Source organism: Crassostrea angulata, chromosome 8 (assembly GCF_025612915.1).
Source record: "Crassostrea angulata isolate pt1a10 chromosome 8, ASM2561291v2, whole genome shotgun sequence".
NCBI lineage: Eukaryota > Metazoa > Mollusca > Bivalvia > Ostreida > Ostreidae > Magallana > Magallana angulata.
The window spans coordinates 57,990,105-58,014,181 of NC_069118.1; the positions used below are offsets into that span (position 1 = coordinate 57,990,105).

Consider the following 24,077-nt stretch of genomic DNA (forward strand, 5'->3'; position numbering starts at 1 on the left):
TTTAAAATAAAAGATACCACTGAGTCTGCGTCATCTGTTTCATACTTGGATATTTTACAGGAAAAGGACATTGATGGTAACCTAACCAAAAAAAAAACTTTGTGATAAACGCAATGCCTTCAATTTTTATTGACTATCAACAGTCTCGTTTGAAGTCATCTTTTCGTAAGTTCTACGGTCGATACAACGACCTTGTCAGCAAATGCAATCTTCCACTGGGTCACTTGCTGACTGACGTTTTTCATACTAATTGTTAGACCATAATTAATCACCTAATTATCTACGGAGTTTTCCGTTTTTTCCCGATTTCGACAAAGAGCACACGGTGGGTTTGACCGGTCAGCAGAGGATGCTCACTCCTCCATGACACCTGATCTTACTTCTATCTTTTTAGAGGTCCGTGTTGCTCTGCTTTGAATTTGTATTTCGTTTTATGGATTTCTGAGATGGTGGACAGTTTTCTAATGTCATTTTGTTAAGTAAACCGCTTTCATTTACTTAAAAAATGTGCTCTATTTTGATGATTTGGTGAAATGTTATAATAACATCTTAAATAAACGAAATTTATATTTCAAACCCAAGCTAGAACATCAAACATAGACAATTTTGCCACATATGATTCTCATATGATTGCCTTTCATACGAGATTCATATGATAATCATAGGTGTATCATATGTATATCAAATCATTTGAGTATCAAATGTGGTAGATCATATGAGAATCATTATCAACACTCATCTGTGGATCATACGAAGCAATATGCAAATGATTCACAGATGAAAAGTCCTTCATATGAGGATCATATGTATAACACAGGCATAATCATATGAGAATCATATTAAAGAAATCCGTGTAAATAATTTCACAATATTTTAGTGTTTATAACAAAATATTTAATTTGCATATAATTAATATAATTCAATTTGAACAACATGATTCAATGTTTACAAATCCTGTTACTTTGTGTAAGGCAGGCAAACACGCGTGTTAGATGAATTAATTTAAGTTTTTAGGTTTAATGTACAATAATGACACAGCTGATGCAAATAAATAACAAATTAACGAGATAAACAAATGAGGGCCATCCTTTAGCTCCATCCAATTTCACCTAATTTAGTTCAAGAAATCCTGAAAATTCTTAAACGTTAAGATATAACTACCTATCACTACAGAACTGTAAAGTAATTGGACGTTTAAAGACACCTTTTGTTCACGCGTGCGTTCCTTACAAATGCGTTCATTTTGTTTCACAATAAGCATCAATCTTCGAAAAACGAATCTGAAAGAAGACTCGGCTCCAGATACTGACATATACATTTTTTCTGATAAAAAGTGTTGTGTCAATCATACTTGAAGTCCTCCAAAATATACCAATTTGCCAATGATGTTTGTCTTCTGTATATGAAATTCAAGATAATGGAATCAGCAATTCTCTGCAAAGATATTTATTCAAAAAGTATTTCTAAATGTTTTTATAACTAAAAGCATTTTGGTTTTAATTAGAATATAAAGCTGATACCTGTATCTCATTCTCATCATCGATTCTCCGTTTTAAAGCAACGGTACAAAATTTCTAAAAATAAAAACCATATAGGCAAATGACTAAACAAGACGTACATGAAATCAAGTTAAAAATTTGAAAATAATTAAGGCTCAACTTTATTTTCAGAATACATTTGTACCTTACATGGATCTGTGTCATAGTTAAGGATGACAACCTAGAATTGAACTTCACATAATTAAACCATATTCAAATATCATTTAAAGAAATATTAAAGATTTTTAACAGAATTATTTAATGGTTTACTAAAGTATTAAAAAATGCAGATGTTGATCCTAAAAAGCACGTTTAAACAAGCTGTCTTATCAAACAATCTGCTGGTGATATACAAACTGTGTTTTATCAATAACTCAATTTTAATTTATATATAAAATTACCTCATCAGTTGATCGTAAAAGGGGAAGAACCTTTAACGTTTTGTAATTATCACGCAGATACTTCCATGTAACGTTATAGAGTAAAGTTTCTCTCTGAATCAATCGATATAAAAACATTTATAGAAAAAAAACAATATTTTAGTTTCACGTGTGTAGACGTTCATTTATTATTTATTAGAGCAATTTATAAATCGAAATTCTTTCGGAACAAACAAAAGTGAGACAGATGGAGAAAGAAATAGAGTGTAAATATAACATCAACAAAAGGGTCTCTCAGAAAAAAAATCCTTATATCTCTAAAAGTCAATCACAAAATGCGAAAACAATGTGCACGTGGCTGTCTTACATTTATTTTTCATTAAAGTCATAACTTATTACATATTAATTTTTGCAACAATACTTATTTCATTGAATACGAAGTTATATTGTAATAATCGAAAAGGTATTTTTGTTACCCGATTTTAATATCAACATGTTTTGTCAACACGGCGCACGGTAACGTTGAAAACATGACCTCCAGATGACGCACGCACAGTTAATAGAAACATTCAATCAATATATCACCCTGAGTCTTGTGCTTTTCACCATGCAATTTTTTTTAATCGGCAATATTTCACTTGACATCTAATTTGTTAACATTTGTTCGAAAATCAAGTTTGTCCTTCGAAGTTTTCTTATTTTTTTACCGCATGCCTCTTCGTTTACAGTTAGAGAATCCCTGAATGGCAATGGCAGATGACGTTGTTTATTTTTCTACGAAATATTTACAGTTATTCTATTCTCTTTTGAACTGTTTGATGTTCAAAATGCATTTTGCACAACTTCCACAAAATGTTTCAGAGTTAAACATTTATTTTGTAAACAATGTTTGACTTTTTTTTCACCAATGAGCATTTTCACAGATTGTATTAGCTTTTTCACGAGTTAGATCCATACTGTGTTTATACTTTTCGTTGCCCCTTGTCGTCCGGAGACATCAATGTTTTAGTCAATTTTAAAGGTAACTACTCGTATATGTCTTTAGTTCCTGATATCTTTTTAACAAAAATATATATCCCGTCTTTATTTGGTACATAGAATATCATGACAATTCTTAATTCATGGATTCAATATTAAAAGTTTTAAGCCCAATTTTTGGAGATATTACTCTCAACATAATATGGTTTATTGTTGACATACCACAAAGTTGACCGTGCGCCGTGACCTTATTTTTCTAAGAATTCTTAGAAATAAATTTAAAAAATATGAACTTTTTATTTCAAATTGTTTGACAAAACTGCTAGATTATGTCTACTAAATTTAGTAATGATATGACGTTAAATGATTTAGCCATGGCAAAAACCTTTGTGCATTTTTTTATTCACCCTTGTAAGTTTTTTGGAGTGAAAAAATTATTTTTTTTCTTTATACTGATGTAGAGGTATATATCTTATCCGTGATATGTGGTCCCACTATCACGTAATTACTAGCATAAAAATTGAATATATAGAATAGCATCATGCTGCTAGGATTGTAAAAGCAGGAACTGTGTAGCAATCTAGTTTTAATAATTGTGTATATTAATATTTCTAATGAAGTGGATCTTGAAAGTAACTTTTTTAAGATATAAATTTTATTTATATTTTAGATCTCCTAACTTTTTTGTGACATAATAAATGAAGCAAACGATAAAAAAAGCACCGGCACTTTCAACTTTATTTTCAAAATAAGATATTAAGTAAAGTACAGCCTTAAGAAAACAAAAATAAAGAAATTGGTGTGTAGAGAAGTTTGCTTAAGCTATTTATTCAATGGATCATGAAAGAGTTACTAAGTATGATCCCATAAAGAGAGTGTATCTCAAACAAATGAAAATTTTCAACAGCAGTTAAATTTCCTTAATAAGATTGATTTACATTTTCATTTGATAAAGAAAGATCGTAATGATTTTACATATTAAAGAAACTTCTCATTGTGTGCCTATTCTGACGAAATAATCGAAATCATGATCCACACTAAATAAGGAATAAGGAATCATTCTTTGAGTATTATGAGGTTATAATTTTGGTCGGGGCGTGATCAAATCCAATAAAGCCCGAAGGGCTTTATGATAGATTTGATCACGCCCCGACCGAAATCATAACCTCATAATATTAAAAGAATGATTCCTTATTACTTATATTTATATAATCTTCAGCCATCGTACGATTTAATATTAAAATATAAATAAGCAAACCCCGCTGGCGCCTCAATTTGGCGTCATTTGTATTATGGGTTATATAGTACAAAATCGATACGTAGTGTTATCACAGGCAAAGACGCTGGAAAATGTAAATATATGTACATGTTTTCTTTACGAATATATGTATATTTACATGCAAGGTGGTAGTTTATCAATGTAATTCGAAGTCTAAAGAATTTACATCAAGGTCATCCTGATCGTTAATTTTCATTTGAATTTTTCTTCCGCTTCATTGTTCCCTAAAAATTAAACGTATCATCTATCTGTCAAACCGATGGCTCATTTTGTCAAAGTCAAAGACAAAATAGATGTAATCTTTAAAGGGGCATGGTCACGATTTTGGTCAAAAATTATTTCTTTACAATGCTTCAGAAAGGCGTTTTTAAAAGACAACTAAAATTTGAGTGTCATTCGTTGAGTGATAAGCAAGTTACAGAGTTTACAATTCTTAGCTATGTAAACAAAGCTTTTGAACGTTAAAGTGAAAACTCCAGTTTTATACCTAAAATAAATGTAGTAAACGTTAGAATCTGTTTATCTATCATAATGCTTAAAACGAATAAAAAGATGGAAAAATTAGCTGAAAAAGAACTTTAGCTGGTAAATTGAACTAATTACGTAAACAAAAACAGGGCACGAGCCTTGTTTACATGACAAAAAATTTTGAGCCCTGTATCGTGCTTTAAACTGTACTAATGACTCTCAAATTTCATTTGGTCATTGGAAAGGCATTCCAAAAGCATTGTAAATAATAATCAAAGTACTAAGAGTACTGAAAGACGGGGTCTTGAAAGTTTGAATTTGTAATTGTCCTGGATTTCCTCGAATATGCTTCCAAAATTTATAAGTTTGATTTAGTTGCTACAATCTATGTTCATTCGGCTTTTTTGCAATTGTCTGATACTTGGTCTAAATTTTTCTCAATCCCGGCCTTCATAATTGTAGAAAATTGACACAACGGTATATTATGTAAAATAAGACCCCAAGGAAATTTTTTAAAATTTACTACTGACTGGGAAAATCAAGCAACTATATCAAAGTAGATAATTTTAATCATTAGATTTATTCAATTTTGTGATCCAAGGGAAAATCCACAAGTCGGACGGTATCCGTAATAAAAGTTTTATGAAAACCCCGAAAACTCTAAAACTGCTGAATTAACAAACAAAGTGAACATTTGTATACCGATAACAAACACAGGCACCTGACGTTAGAAATATTTTTTTACAATTTTTTTACAATAAGATTCCAAGAACTTTGACAATAAGAAGCTTTGTCACGGTCGCCATTTTGATTTTTAAGACCGACTTATCTGACACGATTTTCTTCATTTGCGATTCCTGCAAAATTAATAGGTAAAAATAAATCAGTTTGCCACTTCCTACCTTTTTGTGTAAACTCGTGCATCACCTACACGAATTACGATGCAACCGTTCCTTTCATTAAAAATCATACTCCGAAAATCAGAGACATAAATAACAGAGATTGTCAACTCCGCCATTAGCGTGTAACTGTTACGGGACCAACCTTACTTTGAGAACTACAAGTGCAACAGCAATCTTGTATAAGTCATTAAATTTGAACCTGATAGTGAACATGAACATGAACCTGCAAATATTCTAAGCATGTTTTATTTATGAACTATTTACAAAAACTCTTTATTTAGTTTTTAAATTACTTTTTTAAAACTTATTGACTTTTCACAAAGTAATGGTAATGCATTACTTTACTCATGTAATGGTAATGTAACGCATTACTTCATGAAAATAGAGTAATGGTAATGGTAATTTAATGCCCTAACTCATGAAGTAATGGTAATGTAATGCGTTATTTTACAATGTAATTCACCCCAAGCCTGATTCCAACTAAGCCGGAAAACATGAACATTAACATTTAACTTGGTTCTTCAATCGATAGGATTGTATATATTATATGATGTATAAGTCTTCCAAAATGTATAATCTATTATAGAGTTTGCTTACAATGCATTGTTTGAAATTTAAATTCAGTTTAATCAACGAAAGAGCCAACGAACGAGAATGCAAATTCAGACTTGTGTTTATTTTCTTTGTACAAATTCCTTTAGAGACGAACAGCAGTCATACCGCAAGTAGACTGGAAGCCAATGAAACACCTATTTAATTTTTAAAACATCTGTGTATAACCCGTCCCGATTTTAACTTCGGCTTGCGCATGAAGTTTGGTAGTATTAAGGTGAACGATTGTCAAAATAAAATTCACAACTTTTCAAAAATGGCACATTGCGTTTGGGAACTTTAATTTCGATTCCACCATCAACCTCTTCTATTGATTAATAAGCTCATCGTCAACGGCGCTGTGCATTCAGTTACGTAACCCGTTCCACATTTGAACCCGAGCAAGAATATTTTGATCAATAAAACTATTTGTTTATTTTCTAAATTGAATTTGTTTAAACACAGAGGACTTAAAAAGATTTAATCCGTGTTTTTATAATTATACATATTTACTGAAATGCATGAACACTTTCTGCACTATGTTCTTACGCGTAGACTCAATTCATGTGTTCTACGCGTGCCTTTCGGTTTAAGACTTCGGCTGACAGTAAACCAATAGACGGGCGGTCACGTGACCCCGTCTAAAATCAGAAAAATAGAATTTGATCAAAATCGTGACCATGCCCCTTTTAAAAAAGTTATATGATAATAGGCATTTAACGTGGTACGTAACGAAACAGATTAATTTATGTTTATCAAAAATCTTCTCTATCAATACAAAGTAAATATAATTTCAGATAGCAAGCTCTTGTAATAGACAGAGTGTGTGCAGACAAATTGAGTAACGCGCGTTAACCCAGTCGTGTTATGTTGTTTAGAATGCCTTAGTTTCAGAGTTTCCTTTGCTTCAACGACAAGGGGATTTTATTAATTAAAAACACTGCATTACTTTATACATGTATCGATGGGATAATTTACTATATTATGCCTGTCACCTTTTTTTTAAATCCAATCACTCAAATTTTTATTCAAATAAAAGATTATTTATCCAGTTTAGGATTGCAATAGACGTTGGAACCCCCCCCCCCCCATCGGCCTTACCCCTCATTTTTTCGATTTTGACAATATACTGATATTCTTCTCCTTTCAATACATTTTGTTTTGTAACACAATTTGCAATATATGCTATGAATGCTTAACAATGGGTTCTATTATGTTCCTTTTTTTTAAGAAAAATACATTACAAAATAAATAGTCCATCGGCCTTTTACATAATTATTCTTGTGTAAAAAAATGTATGTACGTCAGTATATGTTTCATATTTTTGTGCTAGTTTAATGTGACATGCGTGAAATCTATTATTCTTATTGCAATTCTAGATGTTACAGAGCCTGATTAAGGTAGTATGGGACATCTCCATGTTTTAACGTACTATTCTCGAATAAACAATGAAATAAAGTGTAATTTTATAAATAATTTCTTTCCCAAAACTGTAACCCAACAGCATAGCGCAGTAGGTTAGAGAGTTCACTAAGAATCTGAAATTCATGAGTTCGAAAAACGCTTGTATTTTTAATTTTGTTTACTTTCCAATTATTTTTTAAACGAAATTTAGTTAATTATTGTAAAATGTGAAAATTCTAAACCGGTGAACGTATTTTAATTACATGTATAATGTAATTTAATCCAAAATCAATATGTCGACAGATGTCCCATACCACCGCACCTCCGTGTTTGATATTTTTGTGCACGTTCAATGTAATATATGTTAACTCTATTATTCTTATTGCAATTCTTATGTATATATTTGTTAGCTAGTTTGTCAACTTTCCGTACGAACCAGCATTTTAAATTCGCCATCGATAATGTATTACATGTAGTACTGAATGTAAAAAAAATGCTAAGCATCACTACAAATAAATATATTCAACATACCTGTATATACTAGTTTTTGGTTTAATCTGTCATTTTGACGCAAATATGAATCACTAAGTTTTAAGATCTCTTTAGTTGATATGTACTAGATGTATTTTATTATACATTTACCTTCTTAAAAACAAATAATTAAGACAGGCTTGAACACACAAAACTTTTAATTTTGCTTTATTTCCTGTTTAACAAACTGAGCACAAAGCGCACTTGGTATTAAAAACATCAATGTAAACATAGGTAATCACAGATTACAAAGCTCACCGAGACGTGGCGTCACCTTTATAACTAAAGGCATCACCTTTATGAGACCACCTTTATCATATTATACGAAAATCATACTTTATAATCTTGGATATTCATGGATACTGTTTTGACACAATATCGTATATCATATGTTAAAAAATTGTATGATAATAATAAGTTCATTTCATACGGTATAATAAGATACAATGTTTATCAATACAACAGTATAAAATACAATATTGCATCCTATCTTACTTACAATATTCAGTCATATATTACAATATACTACTGTAATAAATAATGATACAATATGAGATTGTATCATATGATATGACATTGTATTGTGTATAACATTATTGTATTTGATCACATAATACAACATCATATCACATAATACATCACAATATTGTAACATATGATATCATATTGTATAAGATAGTATGATATTGTATTGTATGAAACTGTATCATATTTTATACATATTATGATATTGTATCATATGATACTTTAAATTTGATACAACATTGTATCTTGTTATACTTTCATGTTAAATACTGAAATCTGATTGGTTAAGACGCAGTTAATAATATTTTATATTACCCTCAGCGTTAGCAACGCACTTGGCAACGGGTAACATTAAAAAATGTTACATGCGCGAAAATTATGCGCGTACGGTTCGCTGTAGAATTCACGTTATTCCTATATAAAAGCAGTAAAATTTTCTTAAAAATTTTAAAAAAGACATTCAGTATAACAAAATAAATAGTGCCTGTTTGGGAGGATAACAGTTGAAATTGACACCCCTCGAAAACCATTGTCAACCTCCGCTTCGCGTCGGTTGACAATGGTTTTCTCGGGGTGTCAATTTCAACTGTTACCCTCCCAAACAGGCACTATTTATATAATATCATATGATACAATATCACATGATATAGTAAAATATTATATAATACAATATCATATTATACAATATTGTACCATATGATTGAATATTATATATAAAAATATCATATAATAGGACAATATCATATAATAGTACAATTTCCAAGTCCTTTAAGTCCATAATTAGGTCCAGATGCATAAGTAATAACTTAGAAACAGGACCTGCAACAAAAACTTTAACCAGGTCCGGACTCCGACGCCGACGACGGGGGTATGGCATAAGCTCCCCCGACTTCGTCTCGGTGAGCTAAAAACCCTTTCTTATGTATGTTGTCATCAACTGAGCAACCCTGCTATTTCTATTTGATCATATTGAACAAGCATATGCCAAACTTGTTTTTCATTTTTTGTTTCATTTCACAATATACAAAGCCACACAACGTTACGAACATGATTGTGCTGATACTTTGCTCCTTTTTACAACGCAGAAAACAAACACAAAACAACTGATCATGACTCAGGTAAACACTGTTTTTATAGATGGAATAAATGTACTAAACAAAGAAGATTTCGCATTTTTTAACAAAACATTCTTCAGTATTTGCGTGTTCTAGTGTCTTTGTGGCTGATACAGATGAGTCCAATACATTTCCTCAATGACACAAATAACGTACATGTGGGCAGCAAGCGGGGTTTGTATTATAATACGAAATGAAAATAACTAAAAATGTCTATAATTCAATATGAACCGTACAATTGCTAAAAACTGTAGAAATCTAAATAAAAACTTAAAGGAATCACTTTTTGAATTTTTTTTTATTATGAGGTGGTTATGCCCTGATCAAATCTGATAAAAAGCCCTTTTGGGCTTTTAATTATTTGATTTGATCACGACCAACCATTAATCACCAATTAATAATCAAATTCCTTAACTAAAGTCGTTACATTTCACTTAACCACCATACCAATCACCATACACCTGGTTACCGACAATGGTCCATTTTAAGTATCACAAACAATATAAGCGTACAGTACGGCCATCGGTTTCTTGTTTCACATTGCGTTTGTTCCAATTTTGGTCAAACTGTACATGTAGTCAACGTAATGTGTAAAGTTATGCTGGTGAGTGGGGTAGTCTGTAACAATAGAAACCATTAACTAAGATACACAGCAAACAATTTACAGAACAGAACAACAAATATATTTTTCAAAAAAGCGCTTTAGTAAAAGATTTATAAGCAGGTATTTTTAGAATAGAGACAGATTATGAATTAATTCAATAATTCAGCAATGCAATGTTATATTACCATCATTTTTAAAATTCTGTAGGAAGCTTTAACATTAAATATGCACCAGTACAAACATATACACACAGGTAGATGAGGAAAACCAAAGATAATGAGAGATGCATGCTGCTTTTATCAACTTGTGATCAAGGTATGACACTTTTTAGCAAATGTACTTCTTCCAGAAGAACTTGTTTGTTTATTATAATGTTTTTTACTTTAAGTTTTTATTTTTTTCACTTTTTCAGATGAACGTCGGGTGTCTTATAATTGAGATGTTCGGTAGGACAATTAAGGTTCCTCGACACACCAAAATTTTATCTTATGGATCGATAGAGAATCTTTTTTGAAACATGATCCCACAAAACAGATATCAATATCGGCTTTCAGTTATTTTTTACGAATTTTTTTGTATTTTTTCAGTGAAATAGGAAAAATTGTTTTGCAGACAAACAGAATATATTAGAGCTTAAAACTTGTTGTCAATTAATGTGTAATATAATTATAAATAAATTCATGCCAAAGATCGTTTGGTCAAGTGTTTAATTTTTTAATTAAAAAAATATTTCTGAAAATCAAAATTGTAATTCTTTAATATCTTTTTAATCTATGGATAAAATTTTAAAAATAACATATAGTCACATAAACTATTTACTAAACAATGATATTTTACAAAGAAATTGAAATGAAAATGCGAAATTTTGGAAAAATTGCTATTTATCAAATTTGAACCGACCCCGATTGAAAAAAAAACTGATCCCGATCAGAATTATTTTAAAATTGAAATTTTACAAATAAACTGCAGTTTTTTCTAAGTAATTGATATGAATTATAAAGTTAGTAAATGACGAAACCATTTTACAGCTAAACAACCTAAAATTTTTGCAAAATTCTGATTCATTCTAACTTTATGTGATTTCGTTCGGGATCAGTTTAATTACAATCGGGATCGGTTCGATTTTAAAATTTTCCATTTATACTTTAATTTCACTATTTGGTTTCAATTTCTTGTTGAAATATGATTGTACAGCAATTGTTAAATGCGAGTAACAGTTTATCTGCAGTTTTTATCCATAGATTTAAAAAATATCTACAATCCTTTTTTTTCATTTTCATAAATATTTTTTTTACAAAAATATTTCAAAGTTTATCTGGCCGTTTTTGATATGTATTTATAGATAATTGTATTGTGCATTAATTGATAACAAATTCTTAGCTCTAATATATCTTGTTCGCAGCTAAAACGATGTTTCCGGTTTCTATAAAAAAAATACAAAAAAATTCATATAAAATAATCAGAGGCCGATATAGGTGTCATTTTTGAATAATCATTTCTCAAAGAGAATTCTTCATCGATCCATCAAATAATGCATTGGTGTGTCGAGCCACCTTAAGTGGCATTTTTACAGGTTTGGGGCTATACAGGTGTTACATACGTCAGGTGTTGGGTATGAAAGGTTGCCATGTATTTAGTATGTATTTTACTTTCTTATATATGCTTACATGTTATCACCTCATATCCCTGCTGCCAGATACTGCATGTTTACTACAGAAATCCAAATAAAGCATCAACCAAAGTTAGTGTATCAAAATATAAAACTAAAATGAAATAAAAATATAATACAAGCCAGATTTATAACGACATTTATTTCAATCTCAACTAAAAAAAAGATCTTGTAAACTCCAACAGTAAAAACGTCATTCAATAAAAAATGCAATAACAATGAAAGTAAATAAGGATATACAGATCGTTGTTCACATGAAGCAGACGAGGATACGGGGATCAAAGTCCTATTGCATAACGAGAGGTGGGGGTATGAATCTGTACCTACTTTTGTGCACACATTAGAGTCAGATTCTGTACGGCCATCAGGGTGGAGTGAGCGTTTTGTCCAGTTATGAGATGTCTGTCAATGATCACGTGTACAGCATCCATCTCACTATCTGTGGAGAAAAAAGGTGATAGTTTAGTTTATTAAAATTAACGTAAAACTTCATGGTTTACATGTAAAAGCAAACCTTAAGTGAAAATGAATATACACATTATCAGTGTGAACAGACTTATCAATACGAATATATATATGCATTAGATTGTTCACTGTAATCTTGTTTTACTTCAGAATATATACACATGTACTTTCTCTGTTAGTCGATCTGTATAATGACTGGGCTGGGAATGATAATGTCTGAACTAACCACATTTAACTGTATTTCAAAGGTCATACTAATTGTGTTGTTCATCTATCTGGTTTGGTAGGTAAAATGACAGTATACACACTGCAGGACTTAACCCAATCAGGCAATGGAAAGAAACTTTAATATGAGCAAGTAAAAATGAAAAATTTATTTATCATATGGCAATTAAATGCTTTCTATAGTTATCTTTGAAATTTCTAAAATGTCTTCATCATGTGCTACACCCCCCCCCCATTCTTCTATATTCTTCTATATGTGCACAGGTTGAGAGATAAAACAGACAACAACTATTAACCTTCCATGGTAGTTTTCACTTCCATCATGTACTGTATGCTAATTAGGATAATATATACACATTGTCATACTATTATATTGTCTACTAGACATTATGAATTGTTATAATCTATAAACACACTATTATATTGTCTACTAGAGATTAGGAATTGTTATAATCTGTATACAGACTGTTATAATGTCCGCCGTGATCCTTGATAAAATCTTCCACAATGACAGGAAGGGAAGAAAACTCCTGGGTCCTGGCGAGCTCAAACACAGAGGGCTGGACAAAACAGTCAAAATCGTTCTCAATAATATCAGTCTGTGTTTACTATCTTCAATCATTATTTAATATTCTGAATAACTTTTGACATTTCTGACCCATAAATTTACATCAAAAGATTGATTTTCCAATTATGATATTCTCTCTCTCTCTCTCTCTCTCTCTCTCTCTCTCTCTCTCTCTCTCTCTCTCTCTCTCTCTGATATACATACCCCAGTCATACTGTAGTTCTTGAATCCCCAGGATTTACCATCGGGTGACATAACACAACAAAGGGCTGCAACTCCGCTTCCTATTGCACAAATTGGTTCTGAAAGATACAGTTAAATAATCAAGTCAAATTAGCATGATCGTGATCTTTATTGTTTAAATATATTACATAAGATTTAAAAGATTCACAATTATTTTGTATAAAACATTCAGTCTAATCAAGTTCTGATCGTCTGATCCAATGGACCTTGTGTAGCAATGAGCAGATTGAATGATCTTATTTAATCAGATTGTCAAAAATCGAACTCTGGAAAACAACTGCACTTTTAAATATGTTTGGCACTTGGATGATCCATTATTAACTTTTGTGTTTTGATGATGACAGGCATAAAATATTGACCATGACTTATGGTATAAAACCCACCTAGTTTATAACATTCTAAGAGATCAAGAGTAAAACAACAGTATATCAAATCTTTTAAAAATCCATGGTGCCAAATAATTTAGAGATAAAATAATTTCACTCCTCTAATAATAACCAGTGTTTCCATAATAATATTTAAGTGAGAAGAATAATGTAGATTCCTCTTTATATGCACCGAGAATTTAATTCCACAATTCAATCATTTTGTATCAACTCTAACTCTCTCTCTTTCTCTCTCTCTCTCTCTCTCTCTCTCTCTCTCTCTCATTTGATGATAAATATTATTCAGCAAATAGATGAAATAAGGTGTGATTCTTACTTTTCTCCCTGATGAAGTGGTTGACAATCTGACTGAGTTCTGTGTTACTGGCCAAGTCATGGACCGCCCCGGGGGACGAGGGAATCAACAGGGCAGAGTACCTTGCCGCTGAGGAACAAAAATATACCACTATTACACCATTAAACATGTATAAATGGGAATCATAGAATTCACATGACTGTATATCTACTTATTAAATAGGGCAGAGTACCCTGCCACTGAGGAACAAAAAATATATTACTGTATCATACATGTACACATTTAAAGGGGGGGGGGGGGGTCAAAGAATCTACATGAATTATGTCTACTTATCAAACAGGGCAGAGTTCATTGCTGCTGAAAAAATACAAAAATACTTTACAGCAGTACAACATGGAGAATCAGGATTCATTATGTGTTATCTAGTGTATAAACTTGACTAATAGGGCAGAGAACAATGCTGCTGAGGAACAAACAAATACATGTACATGTATTATATTACTGTACATTGCATTACAACATAGAGAATGAAAGAACCACGATGTACATGTGTAACCACTTAATCATGATTTTAGTCCTAGTATTTGGCCACTTAAGATTGAAAAATAGTTTTCAGGATTAAAAAAATCTGTTTCAAAAGATATGATGTTAATTAAGCCACTCAATAAACACTGTCATTATTTTACAGGCCTATAGAGATAAACATGTACATGTAGATGCCAGGCTGGTCTTATGGACAACTGTGTATAAAGGTACTCGGGTAGAGGCAACTCAGTGAACTTATTCAAAGTCTAGGGGTTGGATGAGACTGTACTAGCTCTTACAGTCAAAAGTTTAAAGGAGAATGGGAATAAATAAGGTGTTTAAGTACACCTGTACTTACAGTCCACTGTTTCGAATGCTATGGGGTTGGATGAGGCTTTACTCCTGAACTCATTGAACCAGCGTCTGTTGTTGTCATCCTGCTGAACATACTCCACATTCTTCCCCTGAAACATGACATGATTTCATAATGAAGTAAAGGCTCAGGTTATAAGTACACCATCCAATACCTCAATATTACTTGTTTACATTTTTAAGAAATTAGAGGGGGTGATCTAAACAAGGGTGGAGCTCAAGATGCTTCAATTAGAAAATCAACGCTGTTTTACAAAGGTTAACCAGTACCTAGCCATTATGCATGTGATTTCTCTGTAGGCTACATTTGTATGTGATCTGTACATGAGTGACAGAGTCATGAATCAGGAATACATTTCATAGAGTTCATAACATTTACATTTATATATATCAAGATTTATTACTGATAATTCTTCTTTTTACATATACTAAATATAGTGACAGTTGAATAGCAGTGCAGGTGGTAATCGTGGGATTGTTTAAGGAATGTGAGATTTATTTCACTCTATTCATATAATCCTTCAACATCCTTCAAAAGCATGTACATGGCATAGAGATAATGGTTACATTGTAGAGCTTACGTGTGGCGAGGCAAGCTGTATGGAGAAATTGGAACTGGCAAGTGTGTAAGCCTGGATAAATGACTGTGCCGATACACCTGTAAACACAGACAAAACAGGATTTACATATACCATGTTCAGACATAAAGTAGTATACACTCTTTACACTAAAATACATTTAACAGCTGTATTCACATACATGTTTATGTTTACATATATTGTAAATAGTGGGGACCCGCCCACTCTTGACCGACAATATTATTGTTTTGAAGCGATACTTCTAAGATAAACACTCGCTACAAAAACAACATTTAACCTTTCCAAAGATTATTTTGATTTGTGTGTTTTCTACAACTGTTACCCAGATTCTCACCTTCAACCGCTGAACTTAAAACCATCAAGCAATGTAGTCTGGGCGCAGACATCTTTCACAAATGGAAACTCGAACCCGACATAAATACATGTAACAATGTGCTGTTGAAAAAAATTATTTAGCACAAGGAACCGTTACAGATGAGACGTATTTTTTAAGCTCTTACATCTAATAAAGTATTTGGAGTTTAATAAGGTAGAAAGTTAATTTTTGTGTGGAATTTTGTTTCGATTTAGCATGCGTATGTTTACTTCTGGTTTCGCTTTCGGTTTGAAACATAATGAATGCACAGAGCCCATGTTCATTTGACTGGACAGACGGTTTGGAAAAATACCCTGTATACTGTAGAAAGGAGGATGGAGTACAAGGAAAGGATTCAATGGTAAACAGCTTTGTTTTTAACACTGTCATTGGAAGTGAAGCCCTTACGATATTTCTGCCACTTCCTTGTACAGTACATCTACAATCTTGTGGTACAGTTGAGTGTATTAAAACTTTTGCCCATAGACACCTAACGTTATATATCAAATATATATCCTCTACCTATTAACACGTGTATTATTAGGTAGAGAGTATATCTGTTTTAAAACGTCAGGTGCCTGTATTTTTAATGTCATACTGAAAAAGTTGGACTTCACAGATGATGAGATCAACACGAGAAATTTGTTAAGAAGACATGATGTTAAATGGCCTGGGATCACCAACATTTTCATTTTTTTTTTTTTGTCTTAAGATTGTAAATATAGTAAAATATGATATGAATTTTTAGTTTCGGTATGTGATGCACAACATTCCTGGTCCAGGCATTGATAAGGAAAAATTCCTTCCGGTCTTTATCGGTTGTTCCTGCCATGAGTGTATCAGTGACTGCCCTTGTGTGCAGAGATTTGGCCAGAATTACACTGAAGATGGTAAACTTAAAACTTCTTATCTCGACACAAACGAACACAAGGTGATGGTGGAATGTAACAGTAACTGCAGCTGTTCTAAAACGTGTGTAAACAGGGTCGTACAAGGTGGAGTAAAAGTGAGAGTCGAGTTATTCTGGACAGTAAGCAAAGGAATAGGAGTCAGGACTCTGGAAGATTTAGATCCTGGTGCGTTTGTCTGTGAATACGCGGGAGAAATTATCTCGAGTGATGAGGCTAGGAAACGGAGCCTAGCTCAACGGAAAGAAGACATGAATTATATTATAACCGTTAACGAACATTGCAAGAGTGGTGCGATAAAAACTCATGTAGATCCTAGAAACTTTGGCAATGTCGGGCGATTCCTCAACCACAGCTGTGATCCTAACCTAACAATGCTCCCAGTACGGGTTGATACTGAAATTCCATTACTTTGTTTGTTTGCAAAAAGGAAAATAAGCTCAGGAGAAGAGTTGACCTTTAATTACGGACTTTCCTCAGGAGAAGAGAGAACAGTTTATTCGGACATTGATCGAAAAGAAAGTGGCTTAATACCATGTAACTGTGGTTCACAATCTTGTCAGGTTTATCTGCCCTTTGATAAGACACTATTTGATGATTGATGATAAAGAATATACTAGTATAACATGATATATTAATTATCAATAAATTCCAAAGCAAAGAGTTGTTTTTTTAATTTAAATTATATATAACAGGCACATAGCATCGTTTTTGAAAGTGGGGGGGGGGGGGGGGGGGGGGGCCAGACTAATCCCAAAAATTTTGTCAAACAAAAAAAAAAAAAAAAAAAAAAAAGGGAAATTTTATGTTTCCCAAAATCTTCAAAATCCTAATCCGTGGGGGGGGGGGGGGGGGGGGGGGGGGGGGGGGGGGGGGGGGGGGGGGGCTGGCTTACTATATAACTTCAATTTCACTACTCATTTCCTTATTTTCATATCAATTTTTTACATACTTCCAAAAAAGTGGGGAGGGGGGGGGGGGGCCAACTAGAAGATAATTCCATTTTTTATATGTAAATTTTAAAAAATTTGTTGCTGCGAGAAAAGTGGGGGGGGGGGGGCAAGGCCACCCCTGCCCCCCCCCCCCCCCCCCCCCCCCCTGATGCTACGTGCCTGTATGATATACCTGGCAGAATTATAAAGCTTGGTGTTCAAGTTTTTTGTTTTTAATACTGGAAATTTTTAATCTGTCAACTGGCATAAATATTAACAGTATACAGGTATTAAACAAGTTTTAAAGCAATCAATTTTTCTACAAAAAAATATTGCTACAAGCTATCAATTTTTTCATGTTTATTCATAAAAAAATTGATGCACATGTATAAAGTTAACATAATATAGAATAAATTGAAAACAAAACCCCCACAGACTCAATGTAATGAGAGAAGGAATTTTGTCTGAAGTCTAACACTGTGTATGGGGTATTCAAATGCATTCAGTATTTAACTTTGAATTAAACTGAGGTTTTCTGGTTCATGAATGATGTCTTACAATGCTGTTTATCCTTATAAGTTGCAGTATCAGAACAGAGCATCAATGTCCACAAAATTCTAGTCCAACAGCAACTGTATGGTCTAAAATTCCTCCTAATTCAGATTTTCCTGTTGATTTAGAAAAAAATGTCTCCCATTTAAAAAAAATGTCAGTACATGTTTACACATCTTTGCAAAACATCAATGAAGTCAAAACTTTGAACTGCATCTCTATGGTTTTCTTCCAGTAGTAATGCTGTCTGCTACAAGCTTTGGTGTAAATCAGATTTTCAAACATTCTGTCGTGCTATGGGCGGGGATCTAATTCATCCTTGCTATGGGCGGGGATCATACTTCCTGAAACAGTCTGCAGACGTCTGGTTTCCTAGCCAACATGCCTGGTGTGAGGCCAGAGTTATCTTCCCTAATGACAGCTCCATTCTCCAACAGATATCTACAAGTCTCTGAATGCTGACCACCTGCTGCAATGTGTAATGCTGCAAGGAAGAAGTGTACAAACTGATCAAAATGCTCTCAACAGTTGTGTATTGAGTAGTACTTCACATGACATTAAAAAATTACAAATTACAGGTATTTCATATAAACACATGATGTTACTGAAAACATATAATGTTATTGAAAGTGTACTGCTCAAGAAATTGAGATAATCAATGTATACATATAAAAGTATAGATATATGAATTGCATGTCTTAATATTGTTTTAGAAGCCTGTAAATATGAAATAATTCTGTATAAAACCTTGTTTTGGTTGACCGTGTACCTGTTCTACCTTTTGGTGTCGGTGACATTGACATCAGCTCCTGCACACACCAAGTAGGAAATTACACCGAGTTGTCCTTCCTTGAAACAAAATAAAAGTAGTTTGAATTGTATTAATGTTCCCTAACCCTTACTCCACCTCTCCTTACTTTATTTTGACTTTCAATTTGATTTTTTTTCCTTGCAAGCAATACCAGTGGCTTTAGAGAGTTCAGTATTGTAACACTAATTAGTACCTTGGCTGCAACAAACAGTGGCGTGAACCCTTTTGATGACCTTGAGTTGACATCGACCTTTAAGCTTTCCACCAGGAACTTCACGGACTTCAGACATCCCCCCTGGGCGGCCAGGTGGAGGGGTCCCAGGCCGGCATTGTCCTCACGACACAGGTCACCCTGTCAAACCATAAACACACAACAAAATGACAACACAGGTCACTGTGTCAAACCAAACATAATGATGACAAAGCTGTATAAGATACAAGGCCAAAAAAATACTTCAAGTTCTTTTACTTGATATAATTTGGTGAGTTATCATCAAGTATTAGTGGTCACTAGTTGAATAGATGTGTTGTTATACAGACATCAAACTTGAAGATATTAATTTGGTGAGTTATCATTAAAGGAAGTGAACATTAAAAAATTATCAAGGGCTCAAATCTGTCTGTTTGATGTGTATAATGATATCTGAAAACCGTTTAGACAGAGCTTTCCTCAGTAAAAAGATATACCACTTAGAATAACTATTTCTTGCAATCCATGAGCGCTGCCATATTGTTAAATTCATTACCTCCCTGCTGGGTTATCTCTAAGCATCTAAGAGAGGGCAGCACTAATGCTGCCCGTCAGTGAGACACATTGCATTTTTACACACGTTTAGTAACAGAGATAAAATGCCATCATCAAAATGTGAATGGAAACTTGAAAGGAATGTAAAGAGTTGTCATTTTAAACAGTGTTTATGGAGGAAGATTTTGGAATATCAGAATGATGCATTCCCACCAGCAGTTAATGTGACATGTAACTAGAATGGAATGTCCATGGATCAGTGTTATTGTGATCCTATTTTTTCTTGCACTCGGGAATTTCTTGTTTATGAGTTTCAACATTATGTGTGCTACATAAATGAGCACACAAGGTGCATTGCACAGCAACCTGACTTTTAAAAAGTGTCTTAGTCCTGTTATTCTTCTGACAGCATAAACAGAACCGGCGTACATATCATCAAGATCTTATGTATAAAAAAAAAACAAATCAGAAAAATTTCCAAGGCATTTAAATAAAAAGTAACGGTAAGAAACCCCACAAAGAAAATGAAATTACATTTTATATTAATTTAAATTGAAATCTAAAAACAGCATTTTATTTATGTAAACCACTGACTGCCACATCTCCGTACAAACATCTGGAATGTGATGGTCTTATATTTCACAAATTAATTTATCTATTCATTTTTTTTTTTACAAATCATAAATAGTTATCTGAGGTTCAGTTCACAGAAATGTACTAAATCCCTGTCTTCTCATGACAGTACACAAAATTTTTCTTCACATCAAGGCATATTTTTTCTTCATAACTTTTATCAACTCTGTACATAAACACTGGCCTAGTTCCAACATTGACCTAGTCACCAGCAGCAATGTGGCTTATCTACGTCAGAGAACAGATGCATGCTGGGGAATAATGGATTACCTCCATAAACCTTTCACTGAGAGTGTTAAATTGATAAAATCTCTTAATAGAAATAAACAAAAAGGTAACAGACCTCATTTTTAAGTTTCAAAAGGCTTTTAAAATTTATTAAGCAACAATTATTTTTTTCATGTTCACTTCCTTTAAGTATTAGTGGTCACTAGTTGAATAGATGTGTTGTTAAACAGACATCAAACTTGAAGATATTAAGATGGCCAGTAGCTGACAAGTGTTTTTAAGTTATTCTTCTTAATCTCGTTAAAATCATGAAACAGTCATGGTCACATCAACTTAAAAATGTGAATAGATGGAATTTGCACTGTCTGTATAAATTTTGCGAGATGATATCATTTAACCAAGAAGGTCTAAGACTATTGTTAATCTGCTTTTGTGCATGCGTAAATTTTCAAAATGTAACTGTACAACTATATTTAGTTCAGGCTTAACATGTTTCCATACCTTTTGTGTTGAGATGAGGGTTTGAGCGACCTCTACATGGTCTGATTTAATGGCGTCCATCAGCGGTGTACTTCCTGATCTGTCAGTGGTGTCCACAGTAGACGGCCCGACGTTTAGCAGGAAAGTCACCACGGAGTGGCAGCCATGTAGAGCCGGAATATTCAACCCAGTAAGTGTACCCCACTACAGAGCTAAAGTTACACATAGAGTAAAGAAAGAGGAAAAACACAACATAGAGGGCACCCATGTAGAGCTGGAATATACAACACATATATAGTAGATGTACGCCATTAGCCCATTACAGAGCTACATGTAGTTACACATACAGTAGAGAAAGACACTATAAAGTGGCAACCATGTGATTTTAAAACAAATCATAAATGCATTCATGTTTTATAGCATTTACATCATAAGTCTCAGAGTACACATACACACTAAAATCAATTGTTACAAGTATATGTTCTGGTATATATATATTGAAAAATGAACTTGTGTTAGGGATCACAATGATTCACAAAAATCTTTGTTGAAGTGTATGACTTAGCATTTTATTTTTATTGACCTGCTGTATGTAGCGGGGTCCTCCCGTTCTTGCTGGCAGTGTTCATCACAGTGTTGTTATGATCATACAGAAGGCGGACAATACCCAGGTGTCCTTCCCTGAAAACAAATATAATTTTAATAAAAAAAAAATACGGTAAAATAAAGAGAGACTCCTACAGTGGTCTACTGGTCCGAGAGCTACAGTACCGATCAGATCCAACCTAACAGAAAGTAAACCCCAACTAAACGCTGGGTTTACTTTGTGGGTTTACTCCAAGTTTAATAGAGTGGACCCAGAGCAGACGCTTCATGTGTATTCGGAATATACAAGGGGCAGGAATTACAGGCAGTAAGATGGTAAAATAAAAGACGGGTCTGCTTCAACCACACTTTAGTGCTTAAAGTTGACCCTAAAAGCAATTCCCATGTAAACCTAAAGTAAACCTTAAGTAAACCCAAAGCAAACCCTGAGTAGACCCAAATTTCCATGAAGCTTAATTCAGGTTAGTCAATTGTGCTGGAGATAGTTAGATTGATCCCTGGCCTTGACAGACCTAATTTGTAGATGGATAGCAACTATTCCTTCTTATTTAAGGCACTCAGAGTGAAAAAAAAACAATTTAAAGATGCAAGGCTCTCCCCTGAGTTTTTTGAAATGGTGGGCAAATGGCCCTGAGAGCCAAGTATACATGGGTTTAATTCTAAAGACCTGCATCCGCAGTTAGTAACATATCAAAACTAATGGAAGAACAAATTACAGTCAATCCAATCTGAAAGTAAAAATGATCTGTTATATATGGGAACTTAAGAAGGTCAACATTTCACAGAGGAACTACATGTAGTATGAGCTACAAACCTGCATGCATTGTGGAATGGGGTCCATCCATCTTTGTTCTTCAGCGATACATTTGCACCAGACTTCAGAAGTTGTTGGATAACCTCAATACTGTCCTTTGTGCAGGCCAGCATTAGAGGGTGTCCTGTAATAATATATTCTCAATCTGTATAACTACTTGTATATTGGCTTGGGTATACATTGTTCGTTTCATCAGATTTGTATGGCAATGCTTATCTACAATTCGCTAGTACCCTACGTATCAAATATTGAATAAATTTAAAGTTGGTTTAAGTTATCACAGAGAAAAATGATAGAGTTTATTTGCCAATCTTGGACTCATTCCATGGGAGTTCACATTTACCATCTACAGTTACTCTAAAATTATTGAATAGTCAATCACCTTGGTTCCCAGTCACCGTGGAAATGAGTATCAGTCACAATTTTCCCTGAATTTTTACTATAGTCTGTCCCAAGATATCCTGAATACAGATTTTGCTTAATTGCTTCAGATTTATAAATACCTCAGGGTTCAAATGAATGAAAAATTTCGAAATACAATACAATACAATGCTAAAAATGTGATGTCTACGAAGATTTTGTATTTAGTATGATAACGTTGAAAAATTATGTGATGTATTCCGAGTGTATTCCGAATGGAGAAAAGATGTAAACAATCCCCATTATAAATCTCCGTAAGGAATCTGTTTTTGTTCCAGTGAATTTTTCCGAGTGAAAGATATTAATAATGTGTCAATGAAATTATTTTGGAAATTATCCCTTTCAACTATTTCAATGCGAATGCACTTCTTTCACAGGTATGTGTATTTTTATTAAAAATCGTCCAAATGTTGCTGCATAAATATCTTGGGACAGACTATTAACAATCACCATGGTTACTGGGCTCTGACCCACTCGGTACCATGGTCTCTGGGTTTACACTAGATAGAATGTTCTATCGTTAAAATGACAGATGTCCTACGGACCCGGTTTAACGATAGAATTAATCCCATATACTCGCTTCGTAGCAAATAAAAAAATTATATCGCGCTGTTTTTCGCCTAAATTTTCATATGATTGGTCTCAAATACCTACAATGTTGCTCTTTTAGAATCTGATATTACCACATTAACTGTTTTTGCAACGAAACCACTGCCACTTTTAACATCACGTTTGAAAATTCGCTGTTTGTGGTCTCCATGTTAATGATAAAATCCGAGACATTCCGAGTGCGATTTCCGACAAAATGGCAGGCAAATTCAAACGTGTATTTTAACAAAATGCCTTGGTAAGACTCATGAAATGGATATTTTGAGGAATAAAACTACATATGCATGTTCATTAAGGTTTGTTATGTATAAAAATGTGATTT

At 33.2% G+C, this 24,077-nt stretch overlaps 2 protein-coding genes, 1 long non-coding RNA gene and 1 pseudogene across 4 annotated transcripts; 1 reads left to right on the forward strand and 3 right to left on the reverse strand.

The window, feature by feature from the left end:
- Positions 1-893: 893 nt before the first annotated feature.
- Positions 894-2,038, reverse strand: LOC128159821 (uncharacterized). The gene is made up of 4 exons (XR_008240185.1): positions 1,940-2,038; positions 1,684-1,719; positions 1,521-1,574; positions 894-1,434 (listed from the first exon to the last, which is right to left on the reverse strand). It is a non-coding gene; the product is annotated as an uncharacterized LOC128159821 (long non-coding RNA).
- A 7,295-nt stretch (positions 2,039-9,333) lies between these two features.
- LOC128159807 (glutamine amidotransferase-like class 1 domain-containing protein 1) lies at positions 9,334-16,122 on the reverse strand. 2 transcript variants are annotated; one of them, XM_052823012.1, is made up of 9 exons: positions 15,997-16,121; positions 15,645-15,721; positions 15,050-15,155; positions 14,188-14,295; positions 13,447-13,544; positions 13,141-13,234; positions 12,312-12,423; positions 11,983-12,025; positions 9,336-10,329 (listed from the first exon to the last, which is right to left on the reverse strand). In XM_052823012.1, exons 1-8 carry the CDS (start codon positions 16,046-16,048, stop codon positions 11,989-11,991), a joined length of 684 nt encoding a protein of 227 aa, XP_052678972.1. In that variant the 5' UTR covers positions 16,049-16,121; the 3' UTR covers positions 9,336-10,329; positions 11,983-11,988. The 2 variants fall into 2 exon arrangements, with proteins under 2 accessions (XP_052678973.1, XP_052678972.1); XM_052823013.1 differs by lacking the exon at positions 11,983-12,025 and having other exon boundaries at positions 9,334-10,329; positions 15,997-16,122.
- Positions 16,123-16,265: 143 nt separating this feature from the next.
- LOC128159805 (probable histone-lysine N-methyltransferase set-23) lies at positions 16,266-17,588 on the forward strand. Its single transcript, XM_052823010.1, has 2 exons — positions 16,266-16,378; positions 16,766-17,588. Exons 1-2 carry the CDS (start codon positions 16,277-16,279, stop codon positions 17,525-17,527), a joined length of 864 nt encoding a protein of 287 aa, XP_052678970.1. The 5' UTR covers positions 16,266-16,276; the 3' UTR covers positions 17,528-17,588.
- A 518-nt stretch (positions 17,589-18,106) lies between these two features.
- LOC128159813 (ankyrin repeat domain-containing protein 16-like) overlaps positions 18,107-24,077 on the reverse strand; it is a 6,986-nt pseudogene continuing 1,015 nt past the window's right edge.

What these genes read in the sequence shown, in the direction of transcription:
- LOC128159807 (XM_052823012.1), bottom strand. Translation starts at nt 16,048, where the DNA reads ATGTCTGCGCCCAGACTACATTGCTTGATGGTTTTAAGTTCAGCGGTT. An exon ending in AGCATTCGAAACAGTGGACT is followed by an intron (nt 14,296 to 15,049) that starts GTAAGTACAGGT and finishes TTTGTTCCTCAG; the next exon opens with CGGCAAGGTACTCTGCCCTG. An exon ending in ACTCTAATGTGTGCACAAAA is followed by an intron (nt 12,026 to 12,311) that starts GTAGGTACAGAT and finishes GGATTTCTGTAG; the next exon opens with TAAACATGCAGTATCTGGCA.
- LOC128159805 (XM_052823010.1), top strand. Translation starts at nt 16,277, where the DNA reads ATGAATGCACAGAGCCCATGTTCATTTGACTGGACAGACGGTTTGGAA. An exon ending in TACAAGGAAAGGATTCAATG is followed by an intron (nt 16,379 to 16,765) that starts GTAAACAGCTTT and finishes ATGAATTTTTAG; the next exon opens with TTTCGGTATGTGATGCACAA.